The following is a 12,321-nucleotide window of genomic DNA, read 5'->3' on the forward strand; positions in this document are numbered from 1 at the left end:
CCATTCCCACAAAGGTCCAGTAGGGAGAGAGATCAGGAGAAGGTCCCAAGCCATTAATAGTGGGTGTTCTCTCTCCTTTCTTTTTCTGTTTCTAGTTGGGAGGTCTTCCCTTGGTCTGTCCATTCCTACTACTCAATGAGGCGCCACACGGTGGTCTTCCCTGCGGGAATGTTCCGCAGCCCCTTCTTCCACGCTGAGTTCCCCAGGTACTAAGAGGCTGCAAAGCCACCAACATAAATCTCACCCCTTCAGCACACTGGGTTTCCAGCATACTGTTTCACTGCAAAAAGCCAAAAAGCAGGAGGGAGGGTCCTGCTCTGACTGACCTCAGTGGGAATTTGGCCACTGGCTTCAGTGAGAGCAAAATCAAAGCCTAAGTGATTTCCATGTGGGGCTGAGATAAGCCGCTGACGCTGAGTAACCTCAGACTCTTACCCTGAGACTCAGGCGGGCAGTTTTCCTGGCCCTCACAGGCACGCAGAATATATTAGAGCAGAAGGAAAAAAGACATGAGGCTTATCAAGACAGGCTACAAAGAAGACAGTTCCTGAGCCCACCTCAATATTGAGTCACTCAAAGATGGGGATATATTATTTTCTAGATTCCAAGAATAAATCCTGTGAAACCTTTCGGCAATCTCCTGTCCAAAATGTCTTCAAATGGATCAAAGACAACTCTGCTTCCCCTTTATAAAAAGACCACCTCTACTAAGCAACCATTTATTTATTTATTTATTTATTTATTTTTGCATTATGAGGTTTGTGTGCCTTCCTGTGAACCATCCAATAGTACAATTCTGTTCCTCTATTATAATGAGAGCACCTCTGTTGAGCAACCAGTTGTTGTCATTGAGTGGTCATTTGAGACACATCAAACATTGTTTGATGTAATTTTTTGTCCTCCTGGAGAAAGGTTTGCACAGAGAGAATAATCCCAGACTCATTAAATTCCTATTGTACAAAAATAGGCTCTCACTATGGGAAGGAATGAAACAGGTGGTCTGATCAATATAATAATTCTTTTTAGTCTATAGTGAAACTTACACCCCCTATCTGTAGAACACCCATGTGCCCTTGATGACTCATAAAACTCATAACAGGATTAAGAATGGGACACAGCTGAAATGAATAATAGCAAAACAAATATACTTTTCTAATGCTATGTGCTTCCACTTAATGAGTGAGTCACTTCAGAATCAGCAGATCTGCCGCCTGTATCAGTCTGATCAGCCGATTAAATTGACTGTGACGGAAGTGCGTTTGTTACGACTGTTAGCCCAGCAGAGCCAACCATTAAGAGAGAGAGAGCATTAGATTCAGGAGTCAGACATCCAGGGTTGGTTTGTTTTTTTTCCAAAAATGCAGTTTGAGGTTGACAAAAACATTTCACGAATTCATTTTGAATTCTCCAAGTTGTTTCAGTTGAAATAAAAACAAAAAAAATCAAAACATTTTGTTTTGACATTTTTTAAATGCAGTGTTTTGATTTTTCAATACTAAATGACTTTTCATTTTGAAATTTACTTCAATTTTATTAAAGAAACTTTTTTAAAAACTGAAAATGAAATTTCTTTTCAGGTGGAACTGAATGTTTCATTCAGCAAATTTTTTTTCAGCAGTTTGCGGAAAAAAAATTAAATTCTTGTCAATCCTGAAATAAAAGTTAGTTTTGATTTTTCAGAATGACCAGTAAACTGAAAAATCAGTTATACATCCAGCTGTAGTTGCAGATAACCTTTAAAATGTGAACTGAGTGTAACCAGTGCAGTGATGTCTACTGAGTCTGCAGAACTCTTAAAGCAGCAGCTGTTAGAGAGATGCGAGCTGCTCCTATTCACTTCAGTGACCTATTGATTCTGAAATCTAGTAATGATCACTACGTACATGTCAGTGTTCTTTGCTTTTTCATTATTGATCAAGACATGTAAGAAAGGAGAGGGATGATCATACTGTGGAAATTTGATTGTGAGTGGACTCATTCTGGTGTTTCAAATGGGTGGAGCTTGGTTTGTGGGTGGAGTTTGTGGAAGTACCACAACTATTTCTAGTGAAACTCCTGATTAGATTACTATCTTGCACGTCTTTAGCAGACTTGTTAACAAACATCCCGTTGCAATTGTTCACTTGTACAATCCCACTGTCTTTACATTATACATTTACTGAACATGTTGATATGGAATAACAGAGACGATAAGCGTGTAGCCCCTGATACTGGTTTTACATCATCATTTGGCAGAGTAGACTCATACTTGATGGAGCAGGGCTGTACAGAGAAACCCGTGCTTCCCCTGCCTCCTGCAGGTTTAGCAGCTGATACCGCTTTATGTTCTGTGTTTTTCAGTGCTGTGAACTTTGGAGCCATGGGAGTCATCATGGCACACGAGCTGCTTCATGCCGTCTATGATTATGGTGCGTATTGTGACCCATTCAGGGTGCAGCAACATCCCCTGGTTTGAAGTAGTAATAATAACTAAATACATGGTTTCCACTTTCAGCACCCTGACTTTAAAAATAGTTCCAGTGACCCGAACCATTGCTGGTAATTTATAATAGAATCTGTTCCCTCTGCTCACTGTCACAGGCCTCAGGGGTGTGTTCCCTCTGGAGAGCTCAGGGGAGTTCCTCCAGGACCTGCTCCCTATTTAAATGTATAGTGCAAAGGTGGGTTTGGTAAATTCAAAAGACTCAATCCCAGACCATGCTCATTACTGATGGGAGAAGTGACTGAATCCCAGTGGATACTGATATTGCATTTACCTTCTTGGATTTCCCTCTTCTCCACAGTGGTGCCTGAGAGCTGTCCTAGATGCAACAGGGATGCATTAGTGCGGGGTACAGACTGCCTGGTGGAACAGTATGAACGCTACTCTCTGCAGGGCCTGAGAATCAATGGCACTTTCACCCTGCTGGAGAATGCAGCTGACACAGGAGGACTCGCCATCGCTTACCAGGTATCACAAACTACCTGCTGTTCTAGTCTTGTAGTTTCACACAACTCTGCCTGTGCCCCTCAATCCTGCCCTGCAACCCCCTGCCCTGCTATTCTGGTCCTGGGCTGCCCAACTTCCTGTCCCTATGTAACTCCACAAATGCACCTCAATCCAAATTAACTGCACTCCTTGCTGATCCAGTCCTCCACCCCATTCCCTCCTTCCCCCACAGCTCTACCAATGCCCCTCAGTCCTGCCCCTCAGCCCCCTGCTATTCCAGTGCTGGGCTCCTCACACAGCCCTATCAATGCCCCTCAGCCCCCTGCTATTCCAGTGCTGGGCTCCCCTCACAACTCTGGCAATGCCCTCAGTCCTGGCCTGCAGCCCCCCTGCTATTCCAGCCCTGGGTTTCCCACACAGCTCTGCCAGTGAACCTCAGTCCTGTACTGCAGACCCCCTGCTATTCCAGTCCCTGGTCTTTTTTATTCCAAGACGGTTCTTTGTATGAAAATAGGTGACTATTATTTCAAGCTGATACAGGCCCCTGGAAACTAAACTGATGTCCTTCAATTCATTTGTCTTGGTCCTTGATGAATCAATACCCATATCTATGGAGGTGAAAGTACTCTGTAGAAGGAAGTTCCTCTTCAGTTTTCTGTTGCTGGGGAAGTTATGAGGTTTAATTAAATAATGTCTGTCGCATGCCTTCAGATCTTTAGACAGAAGGTACCAGTGATATGAAAAGCATGGCAAGAATTTTTTGAGCATGGGTGACTCAAGTTGAAATAGTTTTTATTAAATTATAGTGCATCAAACAGCATCATCTTCTGACCTTCTGCTGCCACTGTGTGGTATTGTCTGGAATGGGAAGCACAACAGTTAGGTTGATAGGGAAGAGGGCAGGGATAAGCCATCTCAGAGAGCAAGGAGATGGGACGGGAGAGAAAAGGATGCTACACTTTCTCAGTGAGTGGGTGGATGGATGTCTATGTCCCAGCGTAAGAGCTCCAGGGCAGCACCAGCAGGCAGCACCAGCATTCACACTGGGAGGATGAAGGCTCCTGATTTCAGCTCTCCCTTGTGCATTAAACTTCAATGATATTTGTGGGACACAATCTGAGGTTTTTTATTTTAATTTATCTGTTCCTCTTTCCCCACAGGCCTATAAGAACTGGCTGAAAAAGCACAAACAGGAGAGGAATTTACCCAGGAGTGGACTCTCACACCATCAGCTCTTCTACATCAGCTTTGCCAATGTAAAGAACATCCTGCTGATCTTGTCTGTCCCAGCCCATCTGGCCTCTTTTAATGTATCTTCCTCTCATACTTTCTGGTCTGTGTGTCTGATTATCGCCATCTCCCTCCCTTCTGGTCTGAGTCTCTCCCCCAACTTCGCAGCACTGAACTGCTCCCTAGATGCTGATCAAAGGCCTCACTGAAGACCTACAACTTACACTGGGCTCTGAAGCGATAACAGACTGTCAAAGGGACCAAGCACAACAATATCTATCTACTATCCATCATCTAAGGTTTATCTAAGGCAGCAGTCACTGGAATATCTAAGAACCCTTGGTTATGATGACTGATGATAATGAAATAAAAAAAACAAATTATATTTAACTTCCCTGTCAAAAGATAATTTACTTACCGGGGAAGAGTGGACAAGAAGAAATTTAGGTTTGCAGGAAGGAAAAGACAGCAAGAGTGAACCTGCACCGCCACTATGATGGCTTTAGGGAGAGAGCTGATCAAGTATTTTAGTGATGGGGGTCAAGCACATAGATGGATGGATGGAGTGAGATTTTTCAGGTACCTTCCTCTTAGCAAGTTTAGGGCTTATACATAACCAAACCCTTGAGCTGCAAGTGAAGTGCACTTCATAGATCGCTGGTGTTATGCTCTCATAGAGGTTCAGGGAACATAGAGATCAGCCATTGTATTTGACACTAGCTGGAGCTTCAGGGTGCTTATTGATGGTCGCCCTGAGAAGAGTGCAGAAGAAGGTGATCCAGTCCTGAGGCTACAAAGGATTGGGTCACTCTGGTAAGGTCTGCATTAGAGAAGGGATGTGGCAGCTCTAGGACCAGCTGTCAGTGAATGCAGGCAGGATTAACCAGAGTGATCAACTGGGCTTCCAGCAACAATGATGAGTCCAGTATGACCCAGACACTGCAAACCACCTGAATAAAGGCTGGACACTCCCCTCCAAAGAATGACATATTCACAGCACTGCCTGTCCTATAGGTGCTTCCCCTTCCAGCCAGCATAATTTTTGCTTTGTCAGGGCTGTGACTAAATCAACACACTGAAATAAAATAGTGACAAGTTTAGGACAGATAGATATGGATACATGGAAATCTACCCCTCTGCTATGTACTAGGAAATGGCAGTATCCAGGTGTTGATCTGAGTGTCATCCTCTCTCCTGGCACGGTTGTCCAGCATATCTCTCTGTCTCTCCTGTCATGCTCATGTTGCTCAGGAAGGATGACAAGCTGGAACCCTGCAGAACCTATGTGAGGGCTCGTGGGCAAGTAAGCCTTTGGGATCATTCTTAGATGCTGACATGATTGTTTTGTTTCCCTTCAGGGGATGTGTGGGCACCAGAGCCCCGAGAGACTGCGAGCCTTCCTGCACAGGGACCCGCACAGCCCCCCACCACTCCGTGTCCGCGGACCCCTCAGCAACAGCCAGGACTTTGCCAGGCATTTCCACTGCTCCAGCACAACACCAATGAATCCAGCCTTCAAGTGCCACATCTGGTAATCCACATGGAGAAGGAGGGGGAGAAAGAGAGACGGGCAGATGTATGGAGACTGGAGCTTTGTAGAACTTTTCCCTGCTGAAGAATGGCCTGCCCTCACGCAGAGACATGCTGGAACCTAACCAATTCCTCCCCATCCCTTCTTTCTCATCCTTTTTCCCCGCCAACAGGTCGTGGTGGCAGAAGGTTCAGGTCTGGGTAGCAGGAGGGAAGACAGGCTAAACATAGCAGCCAGTACAGTGTGTGCTATTCCCCAACCGCTCCGCATGCCCTGCCCCAGTTAGGCCAAACTTGCTCTTCAGAGTGTGGGGGCGCAGGCTTGCAAGGTCAATAGACAAGCTGCAATCATTAACAACTCGGGGGGAACCTCACAAGTCCCCATGCACACCTCCCACCCATGCCACCCACCCTGGACCACCAGGGATAGAAGAACCTGGTTCTCTCACTCTGAAAGCACATTGGGGTGGGGGGGGAGGGAGAGACATGCTGGTTACTGCTTCCAGATGGGAAGATGAGACATTTAATTAATGTACATTGCTAAAAACCCCAGCTAGATATGTTATGGCACACCTGTCTTAGCACCCCAATATGAGTGGGATGGTCCTGGGATTTTATCTTATTTTCTGCTACTTAGCCTAGTGTCCTGGATCTGACCTGCCTAGCTCTTTGGGATTGTTTTTTCCCCTGTTCCTCTTACCTCTGACCACTAGGGGCCTGGCCCAGTGCCAGCTTGAATGGCAAGCTCAGTTCCATTAACTTCATTGGACTTTGGATCAGACCCTAGATACCACTCCTCCAATGCAGCAGCTGCCTCTCTTTTCTGATTGCTCCCCCTGCTGACTTCTGCCGAGAAGGAATAGCAGCAGCAGTAGCAGCTATGCTCAAGCTTTTTCACACTCAGAAGAAGGGGAAGAGCATGCACTGGCTGAGGGAGAAGAAAGGCTGGAACGGTGGAACCCCTTCTGTGGAGAAGAGGAAGTGGGGAAGCAATTCATGGACAGGACAAGGAGTGGAATCTCAGGAGTCAGTGATGTAGATACAATGTTGAAAGTAATGAAGTTCCACCAGAACCATTGAGTTATGAGGTTATGGGGGACTTCCAGATGGAATGGCGCTCTGGCACGTCACTTGGTCCATAGGGTGGCAATGTCGCTCAAACAACTTTGCCCTTACCCCACTGGGGCCCAGGCCAGATTTGAGCGGCATTGTGACCCAGGTGACACCACTCATCACTCAGATTTGGTCTGCTGTGTGATGTGGGGTGGACAATGGGGTGAGAGGAACTGAAGGGCAGCCGCCAGCCAAGATTAGGAGTTGCGTCCCTAGCCTGGGATGGGAGCGGAGTGCTGAGTTGGGCACTGGTGAGTGGCCTGGAAAGTCCTGGGGGCTGGTGAATGAGGGGTTGAGGGTGTGAGGTGTTGGTGTACTATGGGGCAAGTGGGAGAGGTGGGGGGAGTTGTGGCAGACAACTGAAGATGTGGGAGGTGGTGGGGTAGGATGTGGGCCCAATGCTGGGCATAAGCAACATTTTAGATTTTGGAAGGGAGCCCCTAACCTAGTCCTGCACCAGGGCCTCGTCGTGTACAGTCAGGAGGAAATGGGGTCTGGGAGGGTGTTAGAGATTCCTACTCGTTGCCCCCAGTCACTCCATATGAAGATAACAGACAAGTCTTGTTCCCTCTCACAAAAAGGCATTGGGTTAGGGTGACCATATATCCCATTTTGGCTGGGACAGTCTCTTTTTTAAGCCCTGTCCTGGCTGTCCCGACTTTTTTTTTTTTTTTTTTGGCAAAACTGGGCATTTGTCCCATTGCTCATGTCAACTGATCAGTTAGCAAGAGGAAACTGTACACATGCTCAGTTTTTCCAAAAAGGTTGAGTGCAAACCTTAGCGGGGCATGGAGGAACATGTGTGTGAGGGCGAGCAGCAATGCCAGCCCTTTGCAGGAAGAGGGCTTGGGAGAGCGGCTCGAGCTGGGCCAGCCCTCCACAGGTGGGTGGCAGGGAGTCTTGGGCTGGCTCCACACAGGAAGGCAGGCGGGGGTGGAATAGCTCAATGCTTTGAGCATTGGCCTGCTAAACCCAGGGTTGTGAGTTCAATCCTTGAGGGGGCCGTTTAGGGATCTGGGGCAAAAATTGGGGATAGGTCCTGCTTTGAGGGGGTTAGACTAGATGTTCTCCTGAGGTCCCTTCCAACCCTGATATTCTATGGTGCCTTGGGCTGGCCCCATATGGTGTCCCATTTTCCCTTTGGGAAAATATCATCACCCTACATAAACTTAGCTAGGGCCTGGGCCTGTTTAAGGAAAGGTTGGGATGGTAGGGGATGGTTTCCAGGGTTTATGGGAGCCTCCAGAGTCAGACTAACCATCCAGATTTTAGAATGCTTCTCCAAATACCAAACTGCTTTTCAGGAATTTTTGCTATCCAGATAGGGGAGTTTTGCTGCTGTTATGTTTTTGTGACCTAGTATCGTTGTAACCAAATGTCCTGTAGCAATGCAGTGTAGGGGAGGCAAAGAGTGAAGATATAGTGGATTTCAGGAGCAGCAAGAAAACTGGCATTTAAGAATGTTTGTGTGTTACTAAGAACAGCCTGAAAACTATCAATTTGGAGGCCCTGATAATTAGACCTATATTTAAAAAAACAAAAAAACCTAAAATTCACTAGAATTGGTGAACACACCCCTCCTGCAGCTCACGGATGCCTGGTTTCTTTGTAAAGCTATCTCTGGGAAATTTTTTAAATGGTGGGAGCTGTTTTATTCTGACCATTATACAGTAACTCCTCACTTAATGTTGTAGTTATGTTCCTGAAAAATGCAACTTTAAGTGAAATGATGTTAAACTAATCCAGTTTTCACATAAGATTTAATGTAAATGCGGGGGGTTAGATTCCAAGGAAATTTTCTGGGGGCAGACAAAAGGCATTATATACTGTACGGTACTGTACTGTACTGTGGTTGGAAAGTGCCCCTGGCTTACTCCACACAGGCAGAGCCCGCTGCAGGCAAGGACACTAGGAAGCACCTTCGCAGCAGCAGCAGAAACTTCCCCCCTGAAGAACAGGCTCTGACTTTGCCGGGGAATGCTCCAGGCCCGCCTCTTCCCATCCCCGCTCCACTCCAGGCCCACCTCTTCCCACCCACAATCCACCTCCTCTCTGGAGCACACCGCATCCCTGCTCCTTCCCCCCTCCCAGAAAGTCCTAACAGCTGTTTGGCAGTGCTAAGGACTTTCTGCGAGGTAGGGGGAGGAGCGGAGAAGAGGATTCTGTTCAGTGAGGAACAGCTGTTTGGTGGCAGAGGAAGCGCTGGAAGGGAGGGGGAGGAGGCAGAGAAGAGGAACTTGTGCAATGCTTCCTTGTAAAGTTGCTGCTCTTCCACAGAACCTTACAAGCAGTGGACAGAGCAGGCAGCCAAACCTGTTATAAGAAAACATTGCACAACTTTAAACAAGCATGTTCCCTAATGGAGCAGTGACGTAACTTCGAAACAACATTAAGCGGGAGGACATTAAGTGAGGACTTACTGTATTACCAGTGTGGTGATTCTTTGGGAGTAGATACTGGTATTGGGAATGAGCATCAAAATTAAAGCTGGAAAAGACCTATTAATTGTCTTATGACTGTGACAATTAGCAAGGGTTGTGGAGGATTCTCAATCTTTGGCAATTTTTAAATTAAGACTGGATGTTGCTCTAAAAAAACAGGAATTTTTGGGGGAAGTTCTATGGCCTGTTTATACAGGAGGTCAGACTAGATTATCACAATCATCCCTTCTGGCCTTGGAATCTATGAATCCAGTGCCAGCCAGCGTAGGCCAACACAGTATATTCTTCAGCAGCACTTCTTTTGAAAGACTATTCCACTGTTCTGTTCTCACTGATTAAAGCCAAAGAGAATGTACATGAATAAAAGGTTCCTTACCTGTGTTGTTATTAGTAACACTTTTGACTGAAAAATTATAATTGAAATAATTTTAAAATATTAAATGTACTATTTACTATTAATGCTGATTGATTCATTTTTGAATTTCACTCAGTATGAGAGAATGAAAATAGACTGCTGAATTTCACTTTTTTTCTGTCAGTTTTATTTTCCAGCTCTCAAGCACTAGGTCATTGCTGAAATATCAGAGTTACAAATGCTGCAGGAGAATGTTTAAATCCAAACAAAAATCTGTATTCCTTGGAGTGAACAAAGAAAATCATAGAAACATTTCTACTAGTCTTGAGAAAATGGTGTATATCAAACTCACAGTTTGATATAAGTAATAGCACATATGCTGGTGATTTTCATACATAGATCTCAAAGCACTATACAAAGAGGGTTAGATATCATTATCTTTATTTTACAGATAGGGAAACTGAGGCACAGAGACACTAATGACTTAACCATTATCGCACAGCAGGTCAGTGACAGAGATGAGAGAAAAAAGAAAAGGAGTACTTGTGGCACCTTAGAGACTAACCAATTTATTTGAGCATGAGCTTTCGTGAGCTACAGCTCACTTCATCGGATGCATGCCGTGGAAACTGCAGCAGACTTTATTTATACACAGAGAATATGAAAAAATACCTCCTCCCACCCCACTGTCCTGCTGGTAATAGCTTATCTAAAGTGATCATCAGGTGGGCCATTTCCAGCACAAATCCAGGTTTTCTCACCCTCCAACCCCCACACAAATTCACTCTCCTGCTGGTGATAGCCCATCCAAAGTGACAACTCTTTACACAATGTGCATGATAATAAAGTTGGGCCATTTCCTGCACAAATCCAGGTTCTCTCACCCCCTCACCCCCCTCCCAAAAACCACACACACAAACTCACTATCCTGCTGGTAATAGCTCATCCAAAGTGACCATTCTCCCTACAATGTGCATAATTAAGGTGGGCCATTTCCAGCACAAATGAGATGAAATCCTGGCTACCTTGAAGTCAGTGACAAAACTCCCTTATGATATTAATACGGCTGGATTTCACCCCAGGCCTTCCAACTCTTACCCCTATGCATTATCCACTGCATCACACTGACTCCCTTTAAAAAAAACAACCTAATATTACATATTTAAGATTACTTCCAATGAGAAACAAATGTGGATTTCTGGGGTTTTTCTTTTCTTTTATTTGTTTGCTTCCTGAATGTGTTGGCATTCCCCCCCTCCACCAATATTTTTTCTTTTTTTTTTTACATTGGAAATTCAGGTCTTGTGAGCCATGCTTTTCTTGGAAGCCTCTTGGACTACCAGAGAGCTAGGATCTTTATGACATCAGAGAAATCATGCAAATGAAACCTGATTCATTGAGATGGAAAGAGATATTTTTCTACTCTAACTGTTTAAAACCATTTGTTTGGTTGTTGGTGGTGATGCTTTTGTTTTTTAAACATCTGTTTAACAAACTCAAATACCTGAATAATCAGTGTGAAGCAAAGCTCTTGTAAATAGGGCATACCTTGCCCTTCCTGTATGGGCTGTGAGATCTGAGAATCTACATATCCATGTCTTCCAAGAAAGACCTCTAGCAAAACAGGAAAAACAAGATTTATTTTCCTTTTATTTCTAAGGTTAAAAAAAAAAAGAAGGTGGTGAATACCTTACAGCTTAACTACTCATGAAGTTATTCAGGGACAGCTATTATTGAATAACTCCATGTGTTGACACACCCTTACTTGGATTGTAAACTCTTTAGGTAGGGCTCCCTTTTTGTTCTGTATCTGTACAGTGCCTAGCAATGGAGTCCAGGTTCATGACTGGGGTGCCACCTTAACAAATCCTGTTAGGCCTTTTTTGTCCCTCACAAAGAAGAGCACAAGCCAAATGTTGCTATCCTTTGCAGATCACTCTTAAAGTGTTTACTGATTCCCACACCCGAACTTTTCCTCTGTGTTCCACTAATTCCTAGTTCAGTCACCTCAAGCAAGACTCCCTGAAAAATACTCCTCTTTCCTTTGCATTTATTTCCTTCAGATACTACAGCCTGACCTAATGAATTATGAGCAATATATACTGAGAATGATTCAGCTCATTTTGACTCACTCCATTGTACTTGGGTTGCATGTCTCCTCCTTTGCTTCTTTACAAGAAGGCTTTATAAAGAAAACCTTTACAAAAAATAAGGCTTTCTTTTCTGGTTGGTGTTTGCTTTAGAAAGATCAGCCTGATCTTTCATGGTTTTTCCAGAGGACTTCTTGTGGGGTGTCATAATACCTGTATTCAGAGTAACAGCTGTGTTAGTCTGTATTCGCAAAAAGAAAAGGAGTACTTGTGGCACCTTAGAGACTAACCAATTTATTTGAGCATGAGCTTTCGTGAGCTACAGCTCACTTCATCGGATGCATACCGTGGAAACTGCAGAAGACATTATATACACAGAGACCATGAAACAATAACTCCTCCCACCCCACTCTCCTGCTCCTCCTTAGATAATAGCTTATCTAAAGTGATCATCAAGTTGGGCCATTTCCAGCACAAATCCAGGTTTTCTCACCCTCCGCCCCCCCCCCCCCCCACACACACACACAAACTCACTCTCCTGCTGGTAACAGCCCACCCAAAGTGACCACTCTCTTTAAAATGTGTATGATAATCAAGGTGGGCCATTTCCAGCACACGGTATGCATCGATGAA

The 12,321-nt window shown here is 44.8% G+C and overlaps 1 protein-coding gene across 3 annotated transcripts in view; it reads left to right on the top strand.

The window, feature by feature from the left end:
• Positions 1–9,702, top strand: part of KEL (Kell metallo-endopeptidase (Kell blood group)) — a 34,603-nt gene extending 24,901 nt beyond the window's left edge. For all 3 annotated transcript variants that reach the window (XM_073312597.2, XM_073312607.2, XM_073312616.2), the window contains 5 exons: positions 96–206; positions 2,341–2,408; positions 2,784–2,950; positions 4,090–4,185; positions 5,518–9,702. In XM_073312597.2, coding sequence (XP_073168698.1) covers positions 96–206; positions 2,341–2,408; positions 2,784–2,950; positions 4,090–4,185; positions 5,518–5,694 — 619 coding nt within the window. In that variant the 3' untranslated portion in view covers positions 5,695–9,702. The remainder of the gene's footprint in view (positions 1–95; positions 207–2,340; positions 2,409–2,783; positions 2,951–4,089; positions 4,186–5,517) is intronic.
• The last annotated feature ends 2,619 nt before the right edge of the window (positions 9,703–12,321 follow it).

This window comes from Lepidochelys kempii, chromosome 1, assembly GCF_965140285.1.
Source record: "Lepidochelys kempii isolate rLepKem1 chromosome 1, rLepKem1.hap1, whole genome shotgun sequence".
NCBI lineage: Eukaryota > Metazoa > Chordata > Testudines > Cheloniidae > Lepidochelys > Lepidochelys kempii.